This window comes from Pongo pygmaeus, chromosome 1 (genome assembly GCF_028885625.2).
Source record: "Pongo pygmaeus isolate AG05252 chromosome 1, NHGRI_mPonPyg2-v2.0_pri, whole genome shotgun sequence".
In the NCBI taxonomy this organism is placed as follows: Eukaryota; Metazoa; Chordata; class Mammalia; order Primates; family Hominidae; genus Pongo; species Pongo pygmaeus.
This window is the reverse complement of record NC_072373.2, coordinates 75143567-75169901: the sequence shown is the minus strand read 5'-3', so window position 1 is coordinate 75169901 and position 26335 is coordinate 75143567. Positions and strand designations below refer to the sequence as shown.

Genomic DNA, 26335 nt, shown 5'->3' with positions numbered 1-26335 from the left:
AGGATGTTCCCTTGTTCTTAAATGTGAAATGTCTATGGCAGTGCTGTACATAGCAGTAGCACAGTCCTATCAAACAAAATTTAATGCAGAACACCAGTATATATACAAGGCAAAAATGGAGCTGAGGGGGGTGTGTGTGTGTCTGATGTGTGTGGTGTTGGGTGTGTGTGTGTATGTGGTGTGTGGGATGTGTGTGTATGTGGTGTGTGGGATGTGTGTGTAGGGGGTGTGTGTGTGGTGTGTCTGTGGGTGCGTGTAGGAGGGTGTGGGGGGTGTGATGTGTGGGGGTGTATGTGGTGGTGTGTGGGTGTGTAGTGTGGAGTGGGAGTGTGGGTGTGTGGGGTGTGTGTGGGGGTGTGTGGGGAGTGTGTGTGTGGTGTGTGTGGGATGTGGGGAGGTGTGGGGGGATGTGTGTGTGTGGGGGGGGGGTGTGGTGTGTGGTGTGTGTGTGTGGGTGTGCGTGTGTGTTTAGGGATAGAGTATGAAAGGCCCAGAACCTTTTCCTTCTTATGGTCTCCCTCTTCCAGCTGAACCTATCCTCATCCTAGGCAGTACATCAAACATTTACTCCAAAACTTTAGGGACCTGAAATTTATTTGTATATACGTAATATTCTATGCTTATGATCATTTTACATTAAGATCTTTACTTTGCATAGTTTTTTGTTTTTGTTTTTAGAGATGGGGTTCCACTATGTTGCCCAGGCTAGAGTGTAGTGGCTGTTCACAGGCAGGAACGTAGCACATTACAGCCTGGAACTCCTGAGCTCAAAGGATCCTCCCACCTCAGCCTCTGGAGTAGCTGGGAATACAGGCACACACTACTGTGCCTAGCTCTACTTTATTTAGTTTGTTAAGAAATCATTTGGCACTTTGGGAGGCCGAGGCAGGCGGATCACAAGGTCAGGAGATCGAGACCACCCTGGCTAACACAGTGAAACCCCATCTCTACTAAAAAAAAAAAAAAAAAAAAAAAAATAGCCGGGTGTGGTGGCAGGCGTCTGTAGTCCCAGCTACTCCAGAGGCTGAGACAGGAGAATGATGTGAACCCGGGAGGCAGAGCTTGCAGCCGAGATGCTGCCACTGCACTCCAGACTGGGTGACAGAGTGACAATCCATTTCAAACAAATAAATTAAAAAAAAAAAAAAAAGAAATCATTTTTGGAAGAGATAAAAGGCTTGACAGCAACATATACATATTTCATTTAAAATAACTTGTTAAATAATACTTTAAATGTTAAATTTCTTAAAATTCTTGTTTTTCTGAGATTTTGGAAAAACGAAACCAAATAATATATTGTTAAGGGAGGCAGATCTCCATTCCTATTTCTTTAAGCTCATTTTCATAATTAATCTATTTATTTAGGCCTACAGACATACATCAATAAATATGTTTCTATTTGGTTATTTGTAGATATGTAACTCTTATTTGTCAGAGTAGAAAACTAAGACTCACAAAATACATGCTCTGGCTCTCTTAGCCTTGTTTCTCTTTGTATCATGCTGTAATTTGTATGGAGAAACCAGCCTGGTACTTAAGAGAGCAACTACAGAACCACAGAATCAAGATGCTGAATATGGATTAGTTAATTGTTGGGATAAAGTTAAGAGACTGTCCCTATGGTGATTTTGTCATTTTGCCTTCATTTGGCTACAACTGATTATTTATTCACAACAAGTAAATTAATATAACACATTAGCACTAAGATTGTAAAATTTTGAACTATGGATAATTTTTGTATTATTACTGGGGAAGGATTAATTTGACCAGAGATTTATCAGAACAATGTTTTCAACTATTAACTGAGTGTTTATCAAGATCTGTGGCATACAAAAGTTATTTTTGCTTTGAGAATTTTGATTCTAATAGTTCTTTAAATGTATACTCTTAATATGTGTTAGGTTTTTATTATTTATCATATTGCTTGTTTACAAAAATCTTCCTTTTAATCGTGGCCAGCCTTCCCAGAATCCTGAAATACTTCTTGTATTTGCATTGCAAAGAGTCATTATTATTGCATAAACACTTCAACTTGAGGGTGTGTCATTTCTTGGATGCTTGGTCTTTGGCTCTTCTGTCCATACTCTATCATTTTACCCTGATACCTCTCTTCTGTAGCAGTTTCAGTCATCTACTAAGGATTGGAACATCCCACTTTAAATACAAGTATAAGATCTATTCTTGTTGTTAGAAAGCAAGAGTGAATAAAGGTCAGCCGTTCAGATGACTGGCTGTCTGGTTTTTCTCTGTGAGCATCACATGTTAGGAAAAGCTAGTTCATCTCTCTGTGGCTTAGGATTCAACAGCATAAGCTGTCAGACTAACACTGATTGAAGGTAGACTGGGAGGGGGAAGCGCATCTGTCCAATGGCACGCCATTGGCTTCTTATTACAGCATTCTCCCCTGAGACACACTCTGCATGCTCATTCACCTACCTCCTCCTCTTCCCTCCCCTTCCTTTCCTACCCCTTCATTACTGATTCACAGCGAGAGGCAGCAGCAGCAGCAGTAGCAGCAGCAGCAGCAGCAACAACAGGGCTGCTTGTCACGAATCGAGGATTGCAATGAGCTCATCCTTTTCTCCTTGCAGCTTCACAACTGCCCTGGCTTCCTGGCTACTGCTGCTGCTGTCTTCTCACACATAGACACACACCCTTTCTCGCACACACATACACACACTCACACATTCTCACATGCTAGACCCTTCTAAGCAGCTTGTCCGTTTTTACACATGTATCTGAACTCTCCTGCATCACTCTTGGCCATTTTCTCGCATTCGATTGCTTTTGCCGTTTTTTATTTAGATCAGTACTTGATTTCATTTTCATTTTCCAGTCTACTTTGGGGTTCTCGCAGTGGATAATTTAGCCAAAATGTTTTTCTTGTGGAGACATTAGCTGACAATTCCCACCACAGACTGGCTTGTACGTCCTCCCAGGGAGACCTAAACCTGGCTCCCCTCCCACCGCAGTTCTTAAAATTGTGGATAAGAGATCCATCTTTCTCATTCTGGATACCTACTTAGTGCTCATGGAAGAAGGGGTGCCCTGCCCAGCCCCAGCTGCTAAGCTCACACCTCCTGTCAAAAAGTCCCAGGACATGCACGACGAGAGGAGCAAGCTGGTGAATGAGTATGCGTGTCGAGTGCTGGAACTTCTGGGGATGGGGCATCGTCTGTTTGTGCCTCGGCTTCTGGCGGTGAGATTGTTTTTCATTGAACTTCATTTGTAGGGAATCTGCTATCCTCTGTGAAAATTCGTTGTATCTCTGAAAGAGGCTTGTGGTCTCTGTTTTTCTTCTCCTTCTCCCCATTCTGCCGAGAAGGAAATGCTGAGTGGCCACTGTTGTGCAGCTCATTTGGAGCCTGGTCCACACCATCCCTTAATTGGTTAGAGGAGATCATGGCTCTTTTCTCAGAGCCCAGGGTCACATTAGTGGCATTATCTCTGTGGCAGCAAAAAAATGGTTTTCTGCCTGGCTAGGCTCAGCAATAAAGCAGAATACCCAAGTGCTTGATGTAGGCATTCTGTTATTTATATCTCCAAAGGGTTAAATTTTACAACAGACATAGCAACTTATCTAGACTGCGTGTGGTTTGGTTTCTAACCTCCCCATTTGATTGCCAATTTGATTGTTGTTTTGTTTTGTTTTTTGATAGAGAATTTTACCACCTAAAAATACTTTGGTAGGAAATTGTAGGTTTCTCTCCTAGAATGATTGAACTGTTTATCTGTGAAACAGCTTAAAGCTGCTGGCTTCTGTGCTGTGAATCTGGGAAGTCTGACTTGCTTGTTATTTGATTTCCTGAATAAGAGAAAAATCACCCTTCCTCATTTCCTACCAAGGGTTAAAATTAAATACCCACAATCGCTGTTGCAGGCTTGAGAACTATACCTAGCAACTATTCTATAAGGTAATTGGTTTACAGTAGTCCTATACCATTATGTGGTAATGGAATAAGAATAATTTAGCCTTGTCTGTTTTATAGAATGGAGTTTAATACCATTTTAGACTATTTCCTCATTATGGTTCTCTCATATTAAAGTCTTTTCAGTACAGTATTTACATGACTGAATTTAACTCTTTTCTCTCCCATATCTCCCTTCACTATAGTTCATCTCTATTTATACTTATCTTTACAATTACTAGTTCAGTCTTTATGTATGTATTTACATGCAAATATAATCTCCTCTGTACAATCATAACAGACATGTTAGGTAGCTGTGTAAATAAGAAATTTCTCATCCTAAGTAAAGTCTATTTGTCATTGCAAAACAAAGTTTGATGCAATGACTAGCATACAATTATAGGGGAGTTATTTTTGAGAAATATAGTTCCTTTGTCATTTAAAGAAGAAATAAAAAGAGCTGAAGACATGTGTTTTAATGTCCAGGTGATGTCATTATTTCCCTGAACCTCATCTTTTTCTTAATAAAGGAGAAAACTAAGGATTCATGATTCTATTTAGAAAGGGGTTTTGTTTTGTTTTGTTTTGTAAGTGAAATAAGCATTTTATTTCAGGAGTTTTGATATTGTGAAGTGCTAAACTATATTTCAACAAATTCTCTACATCTCTGAGGAATCAGGCTTGGTCTAATATATTTCTGCATCCTAAAGACTACTCAACTTTGTGACTCAAAGGCTTCCAATGGTAACTTTCCAGTAATTTGGTGCCACCTCTCTTTGGCATTTACATTTTCAGTGTTTTGAAGGAAAACATAAATTGGTAATTAAGAATATTTTGCATATTCAACTCTGCATTAGGGATGAATTTAAACTGCCTCTAGTCTGAAAAAATTAATTAGCAATAAAATCCACAGGGAGTTGGGTTCTCAAGCTTGAGCTCTTTGGAGGTCATGTATATCTGTGTATTGCAATTGTACCAACTCTGTTTGGTTGCCAAATTAGGCATCTGAAGTAGTGCATCTCTCAGGTGGTCTTGAGACCTTACTTAGGCTCTGTCAGTTAGAGCCTAAGTAATAATGCCACTTGCATTATGTGTGAAAAGCATATGCTAGGCCAGATGCAGTGGCTCGTGCCTGTATACACAGCACTTTGGGAGGCCGAGGCAGGCAGATCACCTGAGGTCGGGAGTTTGAGACCAGCCTGACCAACATGGAGAAACCCCATCTCTACTAAAAATACAAAATTAGCTGGGCGTGGTGGCATGCTCCTGTAATCCCAGCTATTTGGGAGGCTGAGACAGGAGAATTGCTTGAATCTGGGAGGCAGAGATTGCGGTGAGCCGAGATCGCGCCATTGCACTCCAGCCTGGGCAATAAGAGCTAAACTCCATCTCAAAAAGAAAAAGAAAAGCATATGCTGATTTATCTTGGGGGCCACTTGAAAATCTCTGGCTTTGTTTTACACAGTTGCACTTGTAAAATTATTGGTAATTCTAGGGTACTCTACATTTTGGGAAATTACAAGTTCTTTAATTAGCAATATGGCTGTGAGTTGGGATCTGCTATTCAGTAAGTTACTGCTCAAAGTTTAGCATGTGTACCAGGGGGAAGTTGTTCAGCCTTGTGTTATTGAACTGGTTAATGATGTGGGATCAGTGGCTAATCTGCACAGGACATTCCTAAGAGGAATCCTGCCACGTGCAGTATTGCAGTCTTTTCATTTCTAGTCAAGAGGAAGTACTAAAGTGTAAAACATCTCTTTACCTTTTTAGTCATGTTTCAAACATGAATGCTTGTGGGTTAAGCACATACAAGTACTTTATTTTACTTTTAAGATCCCAGTATTTTTTTTTATTATAAAACAAGTCATTTTTTAAAAAATCAAATAAATGAAGATTTACCAAGACAGTGTTGTGGATTTGGTCTCTGAGCCTTATTACTTATTGTTCCCTGATTCACAGAGGGATCATCAAACTACTAGAACTCTAAGCTTCTATAACCTTCAGTTGGAAGAAGGTTACTGATATAATAGAGGATGCACATTTGGCATTTTTGCTTGTTACCCTTCAAAGGTACACCCAGTAAAGGACAATTTTCCTTTAAAAAATCAGGTACAAGCATGTCATTTTAGATATTACCACAAGGCCTAAATTCTATGCGTAGATTTACCAAACATGTTTTTCTTTTGTGAAATTAAAATACTGAAACAGGAGATGCAGATATCCTAGACATCAGCTAAGTGGTATTTCACTTTTCTAAAGCCTGTGCTTTCAAATGGTTCTCAGACCTCCAGAAATTTTTAGCTGAATAAAAATTCTGTTAGATACCATAACTAAAGGAAAAACAAGCCATTTAGGATAAAAATAGTGAAGATAAGAAAGAGAATCACATTTAGATTTTTTTTTCGAATAGTCCCCTAAAAGAATCAAACCTAGAATCTGCTGCTTATTAGAGGCCCTTAAAGAAAGATTTATTCAAGAATAGTGAGAAGTTTGGAATAGAAGCATCTGGAGCTAATACTCAAACAGTGGAAGTATTTCCACCCACCCTACCTCTTTCAAAAACAAAATCAGGCCAAGCGCAGTGGCTCGCGCCTGTAATCCCAGCACTTTGGGAGGCTGAGGCAGGCGGATCACCTGAGCTCAGGAGTTCAAGACCAGCCTGGCCAACATGGCAAAACCCCATGTCTCCTAAAAATACAAAAATTAGTCAGGTGTGGGGATGGGCGCCTATAATCCCAGCTACTCTGGGAGGCTGAGGCAGGAGAATCACTTGAACCCGGAAGGTGGGTTGCACCACTGCACTCCAGCCTGGGTGACAGAATGAGATTCTGTCTTAAAAAAAAAACAAAAAAAACAAATTCACCTTAAAATATGATACTCTTGCACTGAATTTTTCAGTGGGAAAAACACATTGAAAATGGTATCAGCAGTGGCATGTGGCCAGAGTCCATACTCTGTAAGTGTGTGATATTTGGAGAAGGAGGAGAAACTTTGACTTTGCTCGTATTCAAAATCTCCCCTTTTCCCTCTGGATTTTTTTTTTTTTTTTTTTGAGATAAGGTCTCAGTCACCCAGGCTGGAGTGCAGTGGTGTGATTTTGGCTCACTGCAACCTCTGCCTCCCAGGCTCAGGCAATCCTCCCACCTCACCCTCCTGAGCAGCTGGGACTACAGGCGCCCACCACCATGCCTAATTTTTGTATTTTTTGTAGAGCTGAGGTTTCATCTCATCTCTACAAAACTGGAAAGGCTGTTCTTCACCTGGGAAATTCTTGCCAAGGCTGGTCTAAAACTCCTGAGCTCAAGTGATCTCTCCAGCTTGGCCTTCCAAAGTGTTGGGATTACAGGTGTGAGCCACTGTACCCGGCCTCCCTCGGGATTTTTAATTTTTGCTACTATGTGCCATAAGAAGTTATCAGATCATTATATGTTAAAATTAGTGTTAGCTAGAGTTTGAATACAGCTACTCATTTTTCACAGTGAATTGAAGGAGGGTTGATTATACATATGCAAATGATCTAGCTGTCCCTTTTTGTAGCCATTTTAAGGTTTCATTTTGATCAAATTACTTATGCTGATATATTGCATCCTAATCTTGTTTGTTTTTAACTTTGTAGACTTTCTTAAAACATTAAGTTTAAGGAAGGATGAAAGAGCAGAGGAAAATATGTCTTCCCTTTTTACCTCTGTTGTTAACAGCTGCAAGGATTGCCCTTTAAAGAGAGGTTACAACTTATAACAGAACTTAAAAACCCAAATGCAGAAGTTGCCATGTATACTTCTGATATCCCCCAAAAAATCTAAAAATCAATTTTTATATGAAAATAAGTCCTAAATATACTCCATAATTTCCATTGTATACATCTTGACTTTTGAATATTGGATATGCTTGAAGTGGAGCCTTAATAAATTCATGGAACAAATTTATGTCGATATCTATTATGTGCCGGGCAATTTGCTTAATTCATATCACTGGGGTAAGTGCAAAGGATATTTACATTAACATTCTACTTACCTTTCCCTCTGGATATTTCTTCCTACCTACTTGAAAGGAAAAAGAAGTGGGACTTGTTTAAATGACTTTACTTTTATCTTTTTGTATAGTTCTATTCAAATGAAGAAGTAATGTCACCTTTGAAATGTAATTGGTAAACATGGTTCATATTATTTAAAAGGATTTGTCAGAAAGCTCAGGGAGCAAAAGATGTGGTTGTGTAGTAGAGCCACTAATTTCAAAAAGTCATCCTTTATTAGTTCTTATTTTATTTTATTTTATTTTATTTTTGGAGACAAAGTCTCGTTCTGTTGCCCAGGCTGGAGTGCAGTGGCATGATCTCAGCTCACTGCAAACTCCATCTCCTGGGTTCATGCAGTTCTCCTGCCTCAGCCTCCCAAGTAGCTGGGACTACAGGTGTGCGCCACCACACCCAGCTAATTTTTCTATTTTTAGTAGAGATGGGGTTTTGCCATGTTGGTCAGGCTGGTTTCGAACACGTGACCTCAAGTGATTCACTCTCCTCGGCTTCCCAAAGTGCTGGGATTACAGGTGTAAGCCACTGCGCCCGGCCTATTAGTTCTTATTTAAAAGCTGGTAGAGTTATTTTCTTTATTTTCCAAGGGAAGGAAACATGCCTCTGCTTATTGAAATTGTCTAAATCTTATTCGTATTATCTTCTGGCTAACATTACTTAACTAATGTTGGGAAAGGAGTTGCATTTTCATTATTTTACTCTTCCCTTGCCATTGTTCTGAAAGCAATATAGAAAAGCTCTAAGAATTTCCCAGTTGAAGAACAGCCTTTCCAGTTTAAATCAGTTTTTCTAGCCTGAAGGGATTTTGTACAGTGAGCACAGATGTATAATTGTAAACCAGAAGCCAGCACAACCTATTTTGGGTACTTGGTTTGGTTTTTGAAGTGTTAGTCTGCCTTTTAGGGGTACATTTTTAAAGCATAGATCTTATGATCGCAAGATCATTCGTTAAGCCTCTTCATTGTCAGGGTAAGGGTTTAGTATTCATACAATTATAAACTCAATTATAAGCACTAATTATCTGCATAGCCAGCTCATTAATAATTAGTATGTGTGCAGGCATGGTAGCTCACTCCTGTAATCTTAGCTACTAGGAAGGCTGAGGCAGGAGAATGGCTTGAGGCCAGGAGTTAAAAACCAATCTGGGCAACATAGCGAGACCCCATCTGTAAAAGAAACAAACAAAAAAACAAATTTGCCAGGTATGCTGGTGCATGCCTGTAGTCCAAGCTACTAGGAAGGCTAAGACAGGAGGATTGCTTAAGCCCAGGAGTTTGAGGCTCTAGTGAGCTGTGATTGTGCTACCGCACTCCAGACTGGATGACAGAGCAAGACCCTGCCTCTAAAAAAGTAACAACAATAATAACAATAATTAGTGCTAGGATGGTGAGATAGTAGCACTAGGATGGTGAGAACTGGTTCTGGAGCCCTGGTTGAAGTCATGTTTTATTTTCATAAACAGCACTACTACTTGTATTTTAGACTAATAACATTACATTAATGCTTGACATTCATAAAGCTTATTTATTTATTTATTTTGAGACAGGGTCTCACTCTGTCACCTAGGCTGGAGTGCAGTGGTGCAATATCAACTCACTGCAGCCTCCATGTCCCGGGTTCAAGCAATCCTCCTGCCTCAGCCTCCAGAGTATCTGGGATTACAGGCACGTGCCACTATCCCCAGCTAATTTTTGTATTTTTAGTAGATACAGGGTTTCACCATGTTGACCAGGCTGGTCTCGAATTCCTGACCTCAAAGTGATCCGTCCACCTTGGCCTCCCAAAATGCTGGGATTACAGGTGTAAGCCACCATGCCTGGCCTGTAAAGCATATATATTTAACAAAATAATATGTGTAGGATGATTCAAATTTTGTTAAATATGTGTAAGATATGTACGTAATGATGGGGGAAAGGACTATAAAAAATGTAATAAAATATTAATTATGTTTATCTCTGTAGTCAGACCTTATGTTAGGCTTTTAACAAATTTTTTATTTTGGGCCATGAATATGTAATCAAGAAAAAGTTTATGACCCCACCATGTAGACAATACACATACATATGTACGAATTATGATTGAAAAAGTATTCTTTTAAAAAAAAAAGCCAGACAACTTTTGATAAATTCTTAGTGAAACATCCAAATCTTTGCAGAACAAGAAAACATTCAGTCTTTGCAGAGCAAGAAGTGTCTATCCCTCAATTGTAGAGGGAAAAACCTCTTAGATACAGTTGTCAGCAAATGAAGAGTTATCTCTGTAAGCTTATAATCTGCTTATGGCATTACAAAGGCATTTGAGGTAATACTTAATGATTATGGAAATCTCTGGAAGATAGAAAATTGGAGGAAAAAACCCATCAGAATCAAAGTAGGACTAACTACAGGTTGTCTTCTAGAATACTGGCAAGCAAGGTTTTTGTTTTATTTGTTTTTTGCTTACTGGCATTTTTGTTTTCATTCACAATGAAAGTAGCTGTATTGCAGCCCATAAGAAAAATATAAGTTCTTCCAACTTAGACTGCCCACTTTATGGAATTAAAAATATCAGTGAGGCCAGGCACAGTGGTTCACATCTGTAATCCCAACACTTTGGGAGGCCTGGGTGGGAGGACTGCTTAAGGCCAGGAGTTTGAGACTAGCCTGTGCAACATAGCGAGACCCCCATCTCTACCAAAAACAAAACAAAACAACAACAACAACAACAACAAATTCTTTTTTTTTTTTTTTGAGATTGAGTCTCACTCTATTGCCCAGGCTGGAGTGCAGTGCAGTGGCGCGATCTCGGCCCACTGCAAGCTCCGCTTGCTGGGTTCATGCCATTCTCCTGCCTCAGCCTCCGCAGTAGCTGGGACTACAGGCACCCACCACCACGCCTGGCTAAAATTTTTTTTGTACTTTTAGTAGAGATGGGATTTCACTGTGCTAGCCAGGATGGTCTTGATCTCCTGACCTCGTGGCTCTTTTTTTTTATATTTTTTTATTTTTAGTAGAGATGGGGTTTCACCGTGTTAGCCAGGATGGTCTCAATCTCCTGACCTCGTGATCTGCCCCTCTCAGCCTCCCAAAGTGCTGGGATTACAGGCATGAGCCACCATGCCCAGCCAAAAAAGAATTCTTAAAACGTAGCTGACATGGTGGCACACGCATGTAGTCCTAGCTACTCGGGAGCCTAAGGTGGGAAGGTCTCTTGAGCCCAGGAGTTCGAGGCTGCAGTGAGCTATGATTGCACCAATGTACTCCAGCCTGGGCAACAAATTGAGGCCCTGTCTCAAAAAACAAAAAACAAACAAACAAAAAAATCAGTGAGAACAAGGTACTGCTTTTAGTCACTAAGATATCTATTTTTGAGCATATTTGAGCAACACAGATGCTATCACCCCTTGTATTTCTTTTGGAGTTCAAAAAATGCATTCTTATGCCTTAAATTATTTCATTCTCAAATACTTGTTTTTTTGGTGTGTGTGTGTGTTGGTGTTTTTGTTTGTTTGTTTGTTTGTTTGTTTTTGAGACAGAGTTTCACTCTTGTTGCCCAGGCTGGAGTGCAATGGTGCAATCTCGGTTCTCTGCAACCTCCACCTCCTGGATTCAAGTGATTCTCCTGCCTCAGCCTCCCAAGTAGCTGGGATTACAGGCATGCGCCACCACGTCTGGCAAATTTTTTTTACATTTTTAGTAGAGATGGAGTTTCACCGTGTTGGTCAGGCTGGTCTTGAACCCCTGACCTCAAGTGATCCACCCGCCTCAGCCTCCCAAAGTGCTAGGATTACAGGCATGAGCCACCAAGCACGGCCTCATTCTCAAATACTTGTGATTAAAGATATTCCCATTTTTAAAATGGGAAACTTACGTAGCACTACAAGTTTGCCAAAGTTGAAGTTAAAATGAATTTATTACATCCTTTGCAACCCTGAGTACCTTTAATGTGTCAAGTACTCCAGAGGCTGAGGTTAGCAAATTGAATAAGATGCAGTTTTCACACCTTAGTATACTTGAGCCTCCCTGCCCCATGGTTGCCAGATCTCCTCTCTTCTTGAGCTTAACTGAGCTGGGCAATCCATGTGATTTGCAGCAATATCAACACCAACAATGTCTAGGAAAGGACAGCCACAGGGAACTCTGGCTTCTCGTGTCCAGAGACTTAACCTGAGTTGGGCTTCAGCCCCACCCTGGTGGGAACCCCATTGCTGTACCCTCCCTGAGGCTATTAGCCTCTCCTAAGCAGCATCTCTGCCTACATGGCCATCCCTGCTTGACTAGAGGTCCGGTGTGTGAGAATGTAGGATTCTTCATTCTTGATACCAACCTATCTGCTTTTGTATGTGCTAAAAGGCTGGATTTCAAATTAGGCCTTGGCAATATTAGAAAATTAGATAACTATGCTACTGTCTGCAGAGAAGAGATCACCCGTCACCATTTTGGGGCATCTGTTTCCAGGTAACTAGAGGTTAATTGCACTGAAAATAGAAGAGGTGCCTTCAGAGGACTTTCGGTAGTGAAGAAAGGGTTAATCCTGTTTCTCTACAAACCCTGGAAGCAGTTTGTCTGGAATTGTCCAAACCACTACCAGAGAGCTAACATCAGAACTGGTATTACATGTGAAAAAGGAAGTCTAGGGATGTGTAGTATGTCTGGTAGAATTGGTAGCTGGACGCTTTCCCCCATAATTCAGCAGTTGATATTTTAGTTAGACAGGCTCTCTTTCAGACTGAAGTTGTTTCCAGTAACTGTCTTTTCCAGCTAAGTTAAGGTGAGTTGAGAGCATGCTAAGCATTCTCCACCACTTGTCGCTATTGCATCTGTATATTTATGAGGAAAGAGAAATCTGAGATGTACTGGAGTTTTTTGTTTTTTCATTACCACTGTTAGCCTAGCTCCATTTTTTGATTACTAATTTGTGGACCTTTGTGAAACTGCCTGGTATGAATATGTTCTTTTCTTTCACATTTCTGTTTAAAGGTCAGGGGAAAAGGGAAGCAAACTGTAGCAAAAGAGAGATGAAAGTAGATTTCATTCATTTATTCTGTTACAAATTTTAATTGAGTGCCTCCTATATTCTGGGCATTTTTCTTGTTGCTGTGGATATAGCAGTGCGAAAGACAAACAAAGAGGGGAAGAAGGGGAACAGATGTAAAACTGGAAAGTGAACTGGTGGGGAATGGGCTAGGAGGAAGAATTTAAGTGCTCAGAGAAGGTCTCACTCAGATCTTACATTGATCTAAAATCTAGATTGCAAGATGTTGCTAGGATTGGACTACATGTCTTGCTAGTCATGATAATGACTTGGACCAGGGTAGTGATGACGAAAACTGAGACCCTGTTACAAGCAGGAATTTCTCTGGCTTCCTGCCTACTTTTTCAGTGCAGTCTTTAATCAGCTTTACATTTTAATTTAAATAAAGTAGTATTTTGACATAGCATATAGTTACGTGATTTCTGGGTGCTTTTTTTAATTGTTGAAGTTTTTGACTATTAAGTACTGACAGTGAAACATCTAATTTGTTTTTGGCTTCTGTGTACTCATCTTCCTAAATCTATAATATGTATCACAGTGTTTGCCAAAGTTGTTTATAGCTGTTTATTAAAATATTTATTGTCTTTCTTATTATAAAAGCGTTATACAGAAAGTATAACAAAATGTAATGGAAAAAAATAACCTTCAGGTTACAGTGACCCACGCCTGTAATCCCAGCACTTTGGGAGGCTGAGGTGGGAAGATACCCTGAGCCCAGGAGTTATCAGCTTGGGCAACAGAGTGAGACTCCCATCTCTATTAAAAATAAATAAATAAATAAATAAATAAATAAATAAGTAGCTGGGTGTGGTGGTGTGTGCCTGTAGTTCCATCTACTCAGGAGGCTGAGGCGGGAGGATCACTTGAGCCTGGGAGGTTGAGGTTGCAGGGAGCCATGATTGCACTATGCACTCCTGCTTGGGCAACAGAAGGAGACCCTGTCTCAAAGAAAGTAAAAATAAGTAGTAACCCATGATTCCACTATACAGATAAACATTTTGTTTTCTTTTTAGTCTTTTTTCTGTGCACAGATATATTTATTTCCAAATGGTTTTTTATTTTTTGAAGAAGTAAATTTGGTAAACAATAGTTTTCATAAGAGATCAGTAGTTATGTGGTTTGTTTCATTTACTTTTTCATAGCATTCTTCAAGGTATGGGATCAATTTCCTATTCTTTTCACTTGAACTGCTGCTGTCATTCGTTGAAGAGCCATCTTCCCATTAGGTGTTTATTGTGTAACTGATGTATTTTGGTTGCATTTTCTATGTCTTCAGCCAGCTTTTTAATAATATCCTTAAAATGTTCATTGAGCTGAAGTCGGAGATTAGTCCTAGAGTTAAATTTCTTTTCCTTTTTTAGCCTTATTCTTTTCTCAGAGCTATAACTTGGTAAGCTTTGCCAGGAACCATCATTCCAGTTTTCAGGTAATATGAATTCAGTATGTTAGTTTGTTCATTAACTCTTAGATTGCTTCTGTGATTTATGGTGATTTATTTCAGCTTATAGCAACATCATCTAAATATTGAAATGTTAGAAATATCTTCTTAAAATGTTTGGAACTAACTTAGATCTTAGCTATAAAAGTATATTAAAGAAAATATAAATTCTTTTTGAAATGTATTTGTCCTCAAAGGCTGAAATGTAATGACGGTTCTTGATGATTATTTTGCAGACCTCAAAGGAAGACCTTCTGCAGGCTGATTTTGAAGGTGCTTTAAAGTTCTTTAGAGTTCAGCTTCCAAAGAGATACAGGGCAGAGGAAAATGCAAGAAGACTGATGGAGCAGGCTTGCAATATTAAAGTAAGAACATGAGTTTTTATATAATAAAGGTAAAATATGAGTGCAGAATAATATGGCAAATTATGTAAAATTTTTTTTATATGTTGCAAGGTTTGATTATGTTTAAGGTTAGACTGTGTATGAACTGGTTTCTCCCAGATGTGTTTGTCAGGCTAATATGTGTATAGTAGCTGTACCTTCTAGTAGGACTTAGAGTGAAAGTTGGCAGGCTCAGATTATAACAATAGGAAGACAAACATTTATCTCATAGGTGGGGCTCTAGAGTGGGCTGCTGTGATAGTGGTTTCCATGGAAGCAGACTTAGTATTTAGCTTTTGCCATCTGTTTTAAGATTATTTAGGACAAAGCAAGAAAAGCTTGCTTAGGCAATGCTTTCATTTCTCTAAGTGACTTGGAAAGTTTGAGTCTTGATCTACCCATTCCCATCCCACACCTGCCAAATATCTGTGGATACATTGGTCCATGTCACATGTCTGATAAAACTAAACACATTTTATAAATCAATGTGAAATTGAAAACTCTTTCCAGAAACTTATAGTATTAAGGTGAGAGAGCACTCTTAAAATATTTGGAACTAATTTACTGATGTTAATTCTTATACCTCTACAATATACCAGGGTATCTTTTTATCTAACTATAACATAAATATAAATTGTTTTCCTAAACAAACAGAGATCGTGGTCTTAGGGACTTTACATTCTTGCAGAAGGAAACAGACAATAAGCAACATAATAAATATATTATTTATTTAACATGTTATAAGGTGATAAATAGCTGTGAAAAAAAGAGAGTAGGGGAAGATAAAGGGAGATTGGATTGGTGGGGGAGCAAAGGTTATGATTGTTATTAGATAGTCAATGTGGACCTCACTGAGTCAATGAAGGAGATGAGAGATTAGTCATGGAGATGTCCCAGGGAAAAGCTTTCTAGGCAGAGGCAATAGCCAGTTCAAAGGCCCAGATACTGTCTCATGCCTGGGTGGGCTTGAGGAACAGGAAGGCCAGTGCAGCTGGAGTGAAGTGAATGAAATAGGAGTAGTAGGAATGCTCACAAAGAGCCAGAAAATGTAGGCCATTGTAAGCATTTAAGCTTTACTTTGAGTGGAGCAGGGAGCTCTTGCAGGGTTTTTAGTGGAGCAATGATATGATGTGTCTGAGGTTTTTAAAGGATCACAATGGCTATTTTGTTAAAAACAACCATAGGAAGGTAAGAGAAGTAGGGACATCAGACAGGAGATTTTGGAGTAATCCTCTTGAGAGATGATGATAGACTGAACCAGGGTGTTAACAGTGGAGATAGAGATGGAGTGGAGATGGAGATGGTTGGAACCTGGATATTTTTGAAAGAAAACCAGTAAGATTTCCTGATATATTAAATGTGAGTGTGAGAAGAAAAGAAGAGTTAAAATGATTGCACCGATTTTAAACTACGCAACTGGGAGATAAGAGTCACCATCAACTTATTAAGCATATTACTTAAAAGTTACTTTGACACAGACTTCTTTTAGGCACCAGAGCCACTGTAACATTTTTTGGTATAACACAATCATTTTAAATTTAAATCAAATTATAAATGTTAAAAAATACAGTTCAACACTGAAAGTAAGTAACTGGGCAGAAAAAAATTATTTTGTCTTTTAAGTGAGCTTTATATTCAAAGAGATCATTTCCCAAAGCTGTCATAAGAAAGATGGATTTCTGAAGTTTTCATTCTGAAATGCAAACTCTTTAAAGCCTTCACGACTGATTGTTTTATTTGGCCAAAGTCTAAGCCACATTTATTTGTAACTTTGAAAGTATATTCTAGTGGGCATGATGCCTTTGACTGAATTTTGTGGGTGGTGAGTTTGAAAGGTAGGCTTCAGCCAACTGATTGTTTCAGAGATGCCAGAGAGAAGTATTGTAAATTGGGTCAAAGGATGCTGTAGGCATCCTTTAAAATAAAATATTTATTTCTAAGAATAAAAGAGTAGAGAAATAAGAGGTACAGGTAAGGTGAAAAGTTAAATGTTTTCAAAGGAAATCTCAGAGGATTGGCAAGTCACTGAGGACAAAAGAAACCCAGGAAAACAATAGAAAAACATGACATGTATAGGGAAAAATTTTTTCTCCAATATAATATTTGAAGTTCCTGGAGGTGGCTAGTTATTATCAGTCCAGAAACATGGGATCTGAGAGATGGAGAAGCATAAAATGTTAGAAAACAAGTTCAAAATATAATCCAAATGGACTGCTCCTGGAAGGGAAGTGCTAGGTACAACCAGAATAAATTTTTTTGGACATGAATAGGTAAATATGAATATTTTTAAAGCTTTTAATAAGGTTTCAATAATTTAAAATTTTTAATAATTTAATAATTTGTAAAGTTTTAATAGTTTTTTGTGGGGTTTTCTTTGCATTATCTAAGGAGAATGCCTTTTTTCTTGAATATTTAAGATGGTATCCACAGGACACCATTTCGTTTATAACATATAATTGTAGAGTGAATGATTGTGAGGCAAATGTGAGGTGAAACTGAAAGAAGGAAGACATAAGTAGTCCAGTATTGGGCTGGGATTGTGCTGGGACTAGAATGTAGGTCTCTAATCCAAAGGTCTAAAATAGTTTTTAAACCAAGACTTATATTTTGGTTGCTTTTATGTCAAGACCATGACTATATGTACGTACTTATATACATACATAACTGAAGAGATACTTACTCTTACACTGAGGCACTCTGATTTTTTTTGTTCTATTGTATTGTATTTTCTTTTTTTTTTTTTGAGATGGAGTCTCATTCTGTTGCCCAGGCTGGAGTGCAGTGGCACAGTCTCTGATCACTGCAACCTCCCAGGTTCAAGCAATTCTCCTGCCTCAGCCTCCTGAGTAGCTGGGACTACAGTCATGCGCCACCACACCCGGCTATTTTTGTATTTTTAGTAGAGACAGGGTTTCACCATGTTGGCCAGGCTGGTCTCGACCTCCTGACCCCAAGTAATCCGTCCACCTCAGCCTCCCAAAGTGCTGGGATTACAGGTGTGAGCTACCATTGCCCAACCTATTGTATTGTATTCTATTCTATTTTAAACTTCTCCCCGGATCCCAAGAAAATCCCCAAACCAAAAGGCTGACCACAACCCACTAAATCGATTTTACAATAGCTTATAGTTTTGAAAAAACACTAAGACCTATCCCACTGTTCCTACCACCTCCCCGTTCCCCACTCTGATCTACCACAACCCATGAGAGGCTGTAGATGATGAGGTGTTACAATGAATAATGGAAGTGCATGTGTAGGTAAGGATGTGAGTCATCATGCCATCATTACAGCAGCTTGTGCTGGCAGTTGGAAATTTTAGGAGATGATGGACTTATAGACTGAGACTTATGTGTTAGACAAAGCATTCATGGACAAAGGTGACTGCAGGCATGGAATAGGCAAGAAAGTTTAACTCCTTATCCATAGCCTGTTTAAGATTAAAGATAGAATTTCTGCCAAAAGTAATCAAGTTTTAAAATTTTTTAAATTATTTTCAAAGTTGGTGTTGTATATAGTTGTATCTTTTTTGAATGGACATGTTCCCATTTAATTACCCCTCAAAATAATCACTTTCCTTTAATTTTAAGGAACTGTAACCAGTGATTTCAGTGAAACTGAAACTGGCTTTAAAATAGATGCAGCGGTTGCAAGCAAAAAATAACTTGTTAGCTCTGTGTGAGGTTTATTTCTGTGAGTGTACCAACAAGATTTGTTAATAAAGCACATTAAATTGGATAAATAATTTTATTTTTCCAAAACTTGTATGACATTAAATATCAGGAACATTTTCAATAGCTTCTAAACTGGTAATTTAACTAATGTGACTCCAAGTTATTCTAATACCCTTCTGTTCCTATGGTTTCAACTAGGCCAAAATCAGAAAACATATTGACCCATCAGGCTTTACTTTGAATAGTCATTTGGTTACTTTTAATACTGAAATCAAGACCTAAATAAAAGATGTTTAAAGTGCCTAATATGAATATCCTGTATTTTCCCAGGGAGTCAGTTTTTATTAAATATCATAATTTGATTTTTGCCTTATAGTTAAAAATGCTGTCGTTGCAGAGCTTCTTAAACTTGGATTTTGGCTTCAGAGACTCTGAATTACCAGAAATTTGAATTTCTTTGTATGAACATATGAGCATTTTGTTTTTCTTAGTAACATAATATATAGCTTTTTTTTTTTTTTTTTGAGATAGAGTTTTGCTCTTGTTGCCCAGGCTGGAGTGCAATGGTGCCATCTCAGCTCACTGCAACCTCTGCCTCCCTGGTTCAAGCAATTCTCCTGCTTCAGCCTCCCAAGTAGCTGGGATTACAGGCATGCGCCACCATGCCCGGATAATGTTGTATTTTTAGTAGAGATGGGGTTTCTCCATCAGGCTAGTCTCATACTCCCAACCTCAGGTGATCCACCCTCTTCGGCCGCCCAAAGTGTTGAGATTACAGGCATGAGCCACCGCACCAGGCCTCATAATATATTAGCTTTATTAAGTGCATGTACACATAATCTTTATAATTCTTGATCTGATTACCTGTTTTTCTACATATTTTTATTCAATACCATTTATATTGTATCAGGTTGAATTGATGAAATTACCATTCCCGTTGGTCAGAAACTGTCAGGTATTTGATTGGTTGTTTATGATTCAGTATTTTATGCCTCCTTACAGCTCAAATAGGTGCATATGTAGCTTAGCTCTATGGCCATGTAAACTTTTCCTGAGAATTATTCTCCAAAGGTTAAGAAACAAGTCTTTTTTTTTTTGAGAAGGAGTCTTGCTCTGTCACCAGGCTAGAATGCAATGGCGCGATCTCTGCTTCCTGCAACCTTCGCCTCCCCAGTTCAAGCAGTGCCCCTGCCCAGCCTCCCGAGTAGCTGGGACGACAGGCACACGCCACCATGCCTGGTTAATTTTTTGTGTTTTAGTAGAGACAGGGTTTCACCATGTTGGCCAAGATAGTCTCGATCTCCTGATCTCATGATCAACCCACCTTGCCCTCCCAAAGTGCTGGGAGGGCCACTGCACTCGGTCAGTCTTTTTTTTGTTTTGTTTTGGTTTTAAGTTGATTTTTATTTGGAATAATGTTCCAAGTACCATATTTACAATGGACTTCAGTAGTAGCAAAGTTCATAAGCACAATCATCCATAATTTTCTGTTGGTAGAGCTTTATAATAGAGCTTTTTAAAATTTGTTAGCTTATTTCACTTGTATTTTATTAGTAAAATAATTTGAGCAAAATTAAAAGGCAAAATCTGACATTAACCTAAAGAAAGAAAATTAGGAAAGAAAAGTTATTTATTGAGTGCCTGTTGTGTCCCAGGAACTATGCCAAGAGGACTTTTCAGAGGAAGTAAGAGTTAAAATGAAATCTGAAAGATTATTAGGAGTTAAGGAGTGTATCAAGGCAGGGAGAAGGATGTTTCATGCAGAGAAGCAGAAACCCATAGGTAAAAAAAAAATATGGAGTTGCCCAAGACCTGAATGTAGGTCATGACTGGAGAGTAGGTTGCAAGGAGGGAGAGGGAGTTAGGGGAGTAGATAGAGAAAAGACTAGAGAGGTAAGCAGGAGCCAGCCAGCTTGTGCAGAGCCTTGTAAACCATGGTAAGCAATTTGGATTTTATCCTGAGGGGAGTGACAAGCACTGAAGGATTTAAAATAGGAGACATAAATTATCAGGTTATTGTTAGGAAGGTCATTCTGGTTGTTGTGTGGGAATGGATTGAAAGGGTTAAGATTTGGTATTGGTGACAGACCATTTCAGGAGCTGTTGCAGTCATCTAGGTGAGAAGAGACCAGAGTTTTTGTAATGGGCTGAAGAAATTATGGATGAATTCCAGAGACATACAAGACATAAAATGAACAGATTTTAGTGATTACATGTGAGCATCAGGGCAGATAAAGAGAGCTAGCGATAGCACTTAGGATTCTTACTTAAGCAACTTGGTGGAAATCACACTGAGAAAGGAAACAAACAAGAGAACAAATTATAAGCACTAAAGATAATGAGTTAAGTTTTGAATATGTTGTTTGTGGTACATATCCACAACTCATATCCAAGTAGATATAAATATCCAATAGGCAGGTGGATACTGAAGTGAGATCTGAGCTAAAAGTAGACATTTGGGAGTCATCAGCATTGAAACCGTGGGAATGGGTGAATTCTTATAGTGGAGTATATACAATGAGCAGAGAGAAGGGTGGAGGATAGATGCATTCACATGTAGAATACAGACGAGGGAATAGAAGCTGGTGAGACTAGAAGGCAAGAAGAAACCCAGAAGAGTATGACTGTGAACACTAAGGGAAAAGGTGTTTGTTTTCAAGAAGGAAGGAGTTGAACAAGTGTCAGTGGTACCTAGAGGTCATGTATAAGGTACTGAGAAGTGGAAAGTGGCTATTGTGAAATATTTAATGAAAAGACATCCTTAATGGTCTTAATGAAAGTAGTTTCAGTTAAGTTATGACAAATAAAACCCAATGATTCAAGGAATAAATAGCAGGTGAGTAAATGGAGAAATGAAGATGAGACTGTTTTTCTAAGAAGGTTAGTATGGGGAGAGGATGGAAAATGGAAGAGATAGCCAGTAATTGGACTGAGCATGGTGGCTCACACCTGTAATCCCAACACTTTGGGAGGCCAAGGTAGGAGGATCACTTGAAGTCAGGAGTTTGACAGCAGCCTGGGCAACGAAGTGAGAACCCATCTCTACAAAATATTTGAAAAGGCCAGGTGTGATGGCTCACACCTGTAATCCCAGCACTTTGGGAGGCTGAGACAGGTGGATCACTTGAGCCCAGGAGTTTAAGACCAGCCTGGGCAACATGGCGAAACCCCGTCTCTACCAGAAAAAAAAAAAAAAAAAATTAGCCAGGCATGGTGACATGTGTCTGTAGTTTCAGCTACTCAGGAGGCTGAGATGTGAGGATTTTTTGAGCTTGGGAGCCATGGGTTGCAGGGAGCTAAGATCATGCCACTGCCCTCCAGCCTGGGTGACAAGAGTGAGACCCTGTCTCAAAAAAACCCCAAAAATTATCTGGGCGTGGTGGCACGTGCCTGGAGTCCTAGCTACTCGAGTGGCTGAGGTGGAAGGATGGCTTGAGCCCAGGAGTTGGAGGCTGCAGTGAGCTATGACTGTGTCATTGCATTCCAGCCCAGGTGACAGAGCAAGACCCTGCCTGTCTCTAAAAAAAAAAAAAAAAAAAAGAGATAGCAAGCCTTAGAGTAAGTGTGAGAGAGAGAGAGATGAGTAAGTACAAGAGAGAGAGATAAGAGGACGTTGAGACTAAGATGGATTTTTGGAGGATGGGAAAGATGAGTCTTTAATGCTGAAAAGTTTCCAATGAATCTTAATTTCTTCTTTGAGCACCTACTATATGCCAGGCATTGTACCAGATAGACCCAGGGAATATGAGATTGAGCAAAAGCACATATGCTCTCAGAGCTCATAGAATTCACAGTGTTAATTTAATCACCTTAATAAATGTATACTTACAGAGTGAGATAAATGTTCAGAAGAGATATAATAAAGATATATGAGAGCAAAGAGCAAAGGAACCTGACTTTGACTCAGTGATCTAGGGAAAGCGTTCTTGAACTGAGATTACAAGGTTTTCTAGACTGAAAAGCAGCATATGCAAAGCCTGTGAAGAGGGAGAGAATATAGTAAGTTGTAGAAACTAGGAGAAGGCCAGTGTGACTGTAGTTCAGAGAATGATGACAGTTGATATCTAGGGACCGAACCACTTCATCTACCAATAAGAAGGAAAAGCCCACAGAAAGAGAAAAGTTAAAGAAAGGGAAATATATTAACAGGAAAAGGACTCTGAGGAGGTAAGGGATTAACCTCAAAAGAATGGACCTTTCATTACAAGCTGGAGGGAATAGGCAAGGGAAGGATGGGGAAAATGGTGAATGTGTAGTTTGGTGAGGAAGAAATTGAGGATATTTCATTTGAAGTTTTCTATTGTTTCTGTTAAACAGGATCTAGGATGAAGGGAATGCAGTAAAGTGACAGCTTTGAGAAACATGGAAGAGCTTTTAGACTGGAAAAACTCAAAAGAACAGTTAGTCTATATTGTTGTAGACTATGAGTTCATAGTGGCAAAAATCTGCAGTGTTTTGTAATTTTCTCTAGAAACATTTAGTAGTCCAAATGTATATATGAAGAAGACAGACAGTTATTTTAACCACAGTTGAGGTTTGCCAATATGAGGCAAAGGAAGGACATGAGGCCAGGGCAGTTGTGCTGATAAACTGTTTATTGGGTTGGGGAGTAAGAGGGAGGAGAGAAAGAAGTATCCCTGATTTGTAGCATTTGCCCATTTCCATGGTATGAATACTCCCACCATGGCCAAATTTCAAGCTACCAGTGACTTAACTGCCCCACTCAATTTCTGAATATTAAGAGTCACTTTTGAGCTGGTAGTTTCTGACACTGGTACACCACAGGGTTGAGGAGATGAGGCTAATAGCAGGAGAGTGGTTGACATGATGGGAAATGGAGTCTAATTAATAGAAAAGAGAGTGAAGATAGATGGGACTGAAAGACTACAAGAAAAGGGCCTGGGAGAAGGGAACAAAGAATTATTGGACTCAGGAAGAATGGTGGAAGAGGAGATTACTTCACTTATTGGTGGTTACCCAAGATAAAAAGCATCTTTTTTTCAAAAATTCATATATTTTAAAGAGAGCTTTCTGATACTAGAAAGTAATATTGCCCTGGGCTCGCGCCTGTAATCTTAGCACCTTGGGAGGCTGAGGCGGGCAGATCGCCTGAGCTCAGGAGTTCAAGACCAGCCTGGCCAACATGGTGAAACCCCGTATCTACTAAAATACAAAAATTTCCCTAGGCATGGTGGCACGTGCCTATAATCCTAGCTACTCAGGAGGCTGAGGCATGGGAATTGCTGGAGCCCGGGAGGCGGAGGTTGCAGTGAACTGACATTGCACCACTGCACTCCAGCCTGGGCAACAGAGTGAGACTCCATCTCAAAAAAAAAAGAAAAAAACTGCCCTGTGCTCATAATTTCCAGTGATCACAGCAAAACCATGCCAATTACTATTTCAGCATTCATGGCCACCTCCTATGATTTGCTTCTCTTTGTCCTAATAATTCTGCCACCATCACTACCATTTTACTCTGATCACATGATTAAGGGTTGGAAATGCATTGTGGGAGGAATGGACAAAGATGGCAGAAGCAGTGCAGGTAGGGGGAATGAGGGAATGAAGAAGGGCACTCATGATTAAAAGCAGAATCCTGACCTGGCATCTTCTCACACACCAAAATTATCTTCCTACCCCATGCTAGAGAGGTAGCTACCAATGATAAGATGTTACTTATCACCTACTTACCTCAGAAAATTCTAAGCTCTGCTCCAGCTCAATTACCTATATATTGTGCTGGACTATTTTCTACTCTCCCAAAGTTGCAAATACAATTTGATCTTACCCCTCACAAATCATGTTTTTAATGAGACAGTGGTAGATTCCTTTATCTAGAATTTAATTTTTTTTCTTCTAAGACCTCCATATTCATAACTGGATTTGAATGTTTTTGAAAATAACTTTCACAGTAGAGCAAAACTGTAAAGAACAATTGCATTAAAAGCAATTTACCTCTAATTTCTTCATGCTGTTTGCTATTTATTCCTGGCTGTTGTTGCTGTGCGTGAACAAGAATGTACTCTCTGAAATAGAGGCTTTCTTTGAATTAGCACTGAGGTCCTACGGAAGTTTTTGTCAACTTCTTGGATCTAAAATGTGTGCTTTTATGTACACCATTGAAAAGATTCACTTTTGATTAAAACACATCTTGTGTTCCTTTTCTATAAAGACCTCTATATGTTGACAACCACATTTGAGTTGTTAGGTTTAGTGTCATAATCTTCTGCTGGAGAAATGTTATCATGTTATAGGATACAGATGTGATAATTAACACATTGATAATAAAGCTGGGTGCGGTGGCTCACGCCTGTAATCCCAGCACTTTGGGAGGCCAAGACGGGTGGATCACGAGGTCAGGCGTTGGAGACCAGCCTGGCCAACATAGTGAAACCCTGTCTCTGCTAAAAATACAAAAATTAGCCGGGCATGGTGGCGCACGCCTATAGTCCCAGGTACTCGAGAGGCTGAGGCAGGAGAGTCACTTGAACCCGGGAGGTGGAAGTTGTGGTGAGCGGAGATTGCACCGCTGCACTCCAAGCCTGGGCAATGGAACAAGACTGTGTCTCAAAAAAAAAAAAAAAAAAAAAAAAGATAATGAAGTAGTTTCTATATCAAAGCATTTGCCACTGTTTGCCTTTGAGACTTCTATTAACACTCATAGTCTTCAGTGAACCTTAGATTGGGGTATTGTTTTGTTTCATTCCCAGTGAGCAGGTAACATGTTAATGTTGGACATGTTCTGAAACAGTTGATAACAGGCAGAGGAAACAGGTCAGAGCTCCAGATGCTTAGGCATCAGGCACCTTCCACATTTAAAAAACTCAGCTTTTGTGGCCCTTCCTAATCAGCTAGAACAGTGGTCTCCAACCTTTTTGGCACCAGGGATCATTTTCATGGAAGACAATTTTTCCATGGTGGAGGGGGAGGGCATTAGATTCTCATAGACAGAGCAGCCTAGATCCCTTGCGTGTGCGGTTCACAATAGGGTTCACACTCCTATGAGAATCTAATGCTACTGCTGATCAGACAGGAGGCAGAGCTCAGGCGGTAATGCTTGCTCTCCCATGAGGCACCTCTTTCTGTGTGGCCCGGTTCCTAATGACCGGTACTGGTCCGCTGCCTGGTGGTAGGGACCCCTGAGCTAGAACACATTTGTCTCCTTTATTTGCTTCTGCCATTTTATTTCTACCCTGTACCTACTTCTGCCAGTCATTTTCTGGCAGTTCATTAAAAAGAAAGCCATGCATACATTTTAAAATTAACTTGATGGGTAAACTAATGGATATAAAAATTGATTTATATTTGGGCAACTCTTTTCTTAGAAAAAGAAATAGTAAACCATAGGAATAGAGCATTATGCCTTTATAGACGTTCCAAAATTGGAACTATGTGCATTCCATGCATAATTAACAACAAAAAGAACATCAGAATTGCTATCTCACCTGGTAGTTTATTTTTCTTCAAAAACTTTAAGTTTTCTTTTTTTCCCTGCACCTAATTCACGCCCAGCAGTCTTATAATGGATCAAAACCTAATGATTATGCTCTTAAATAAGAGTTTCCATATTTTGTTTACCTTTCTGAAGTGTTTTGCCAATTACTTTTTATCCAGTAGGTGTGATTTATATTTATCAGAGTTGGCCATAACGTTAGAACTTGTCTTCACTATTGGGAACAGCAGTAATCAATAATTTTCCTGCAACCATTTACCGTGATTCCACATTTCTTTGAATTATTTTATTTATTTATTATCACTTGAATTCATATTAACATTATGTTTAAAGTGTGCTTCATGATTTGTGTTTGGGGATCTGATTTACAGAAGAAAAGAAAACATTCCTCTGAACCCTTGTTGCTTCTCACTGGAAATAATTTAATTTCATTCTTTTA

The 26335-nt window shown here is 39.3% G+C and overlaps 1 protein-coding gene across 12 annotated transcripts in view; it reads left to right on the top strand.

Annotated features, from left to right (window-relative positions):
- Nucleotides 1-26335, top strand: part of RABGAP1L (RAB GTPase activating protein 1 like) — an 852978-nt gene that overhangs the window by 656287 nt on the left and 170356 nt on the right. For 10 of the 12 annotated variants that reach the window (XM_054449610.2, XM_054449637.2, XM_054449629.2 and 7 more), the window contains one exon: nucleotides 14626-14754. In XM_054449610.2, the coding sequence (XP_054305585.1) occupies nucleotides 14626-14754 (129 nt within the window). Of the gene's footprint in view, nucleotides 1-2484; nucleotides 3200-14625; nucleotides 14755-26335 lie in introns of those variants that run through there. The other 2 variants (XM_054449689.2, XM_063648458.1) reach the window with 2 other exon arrangements.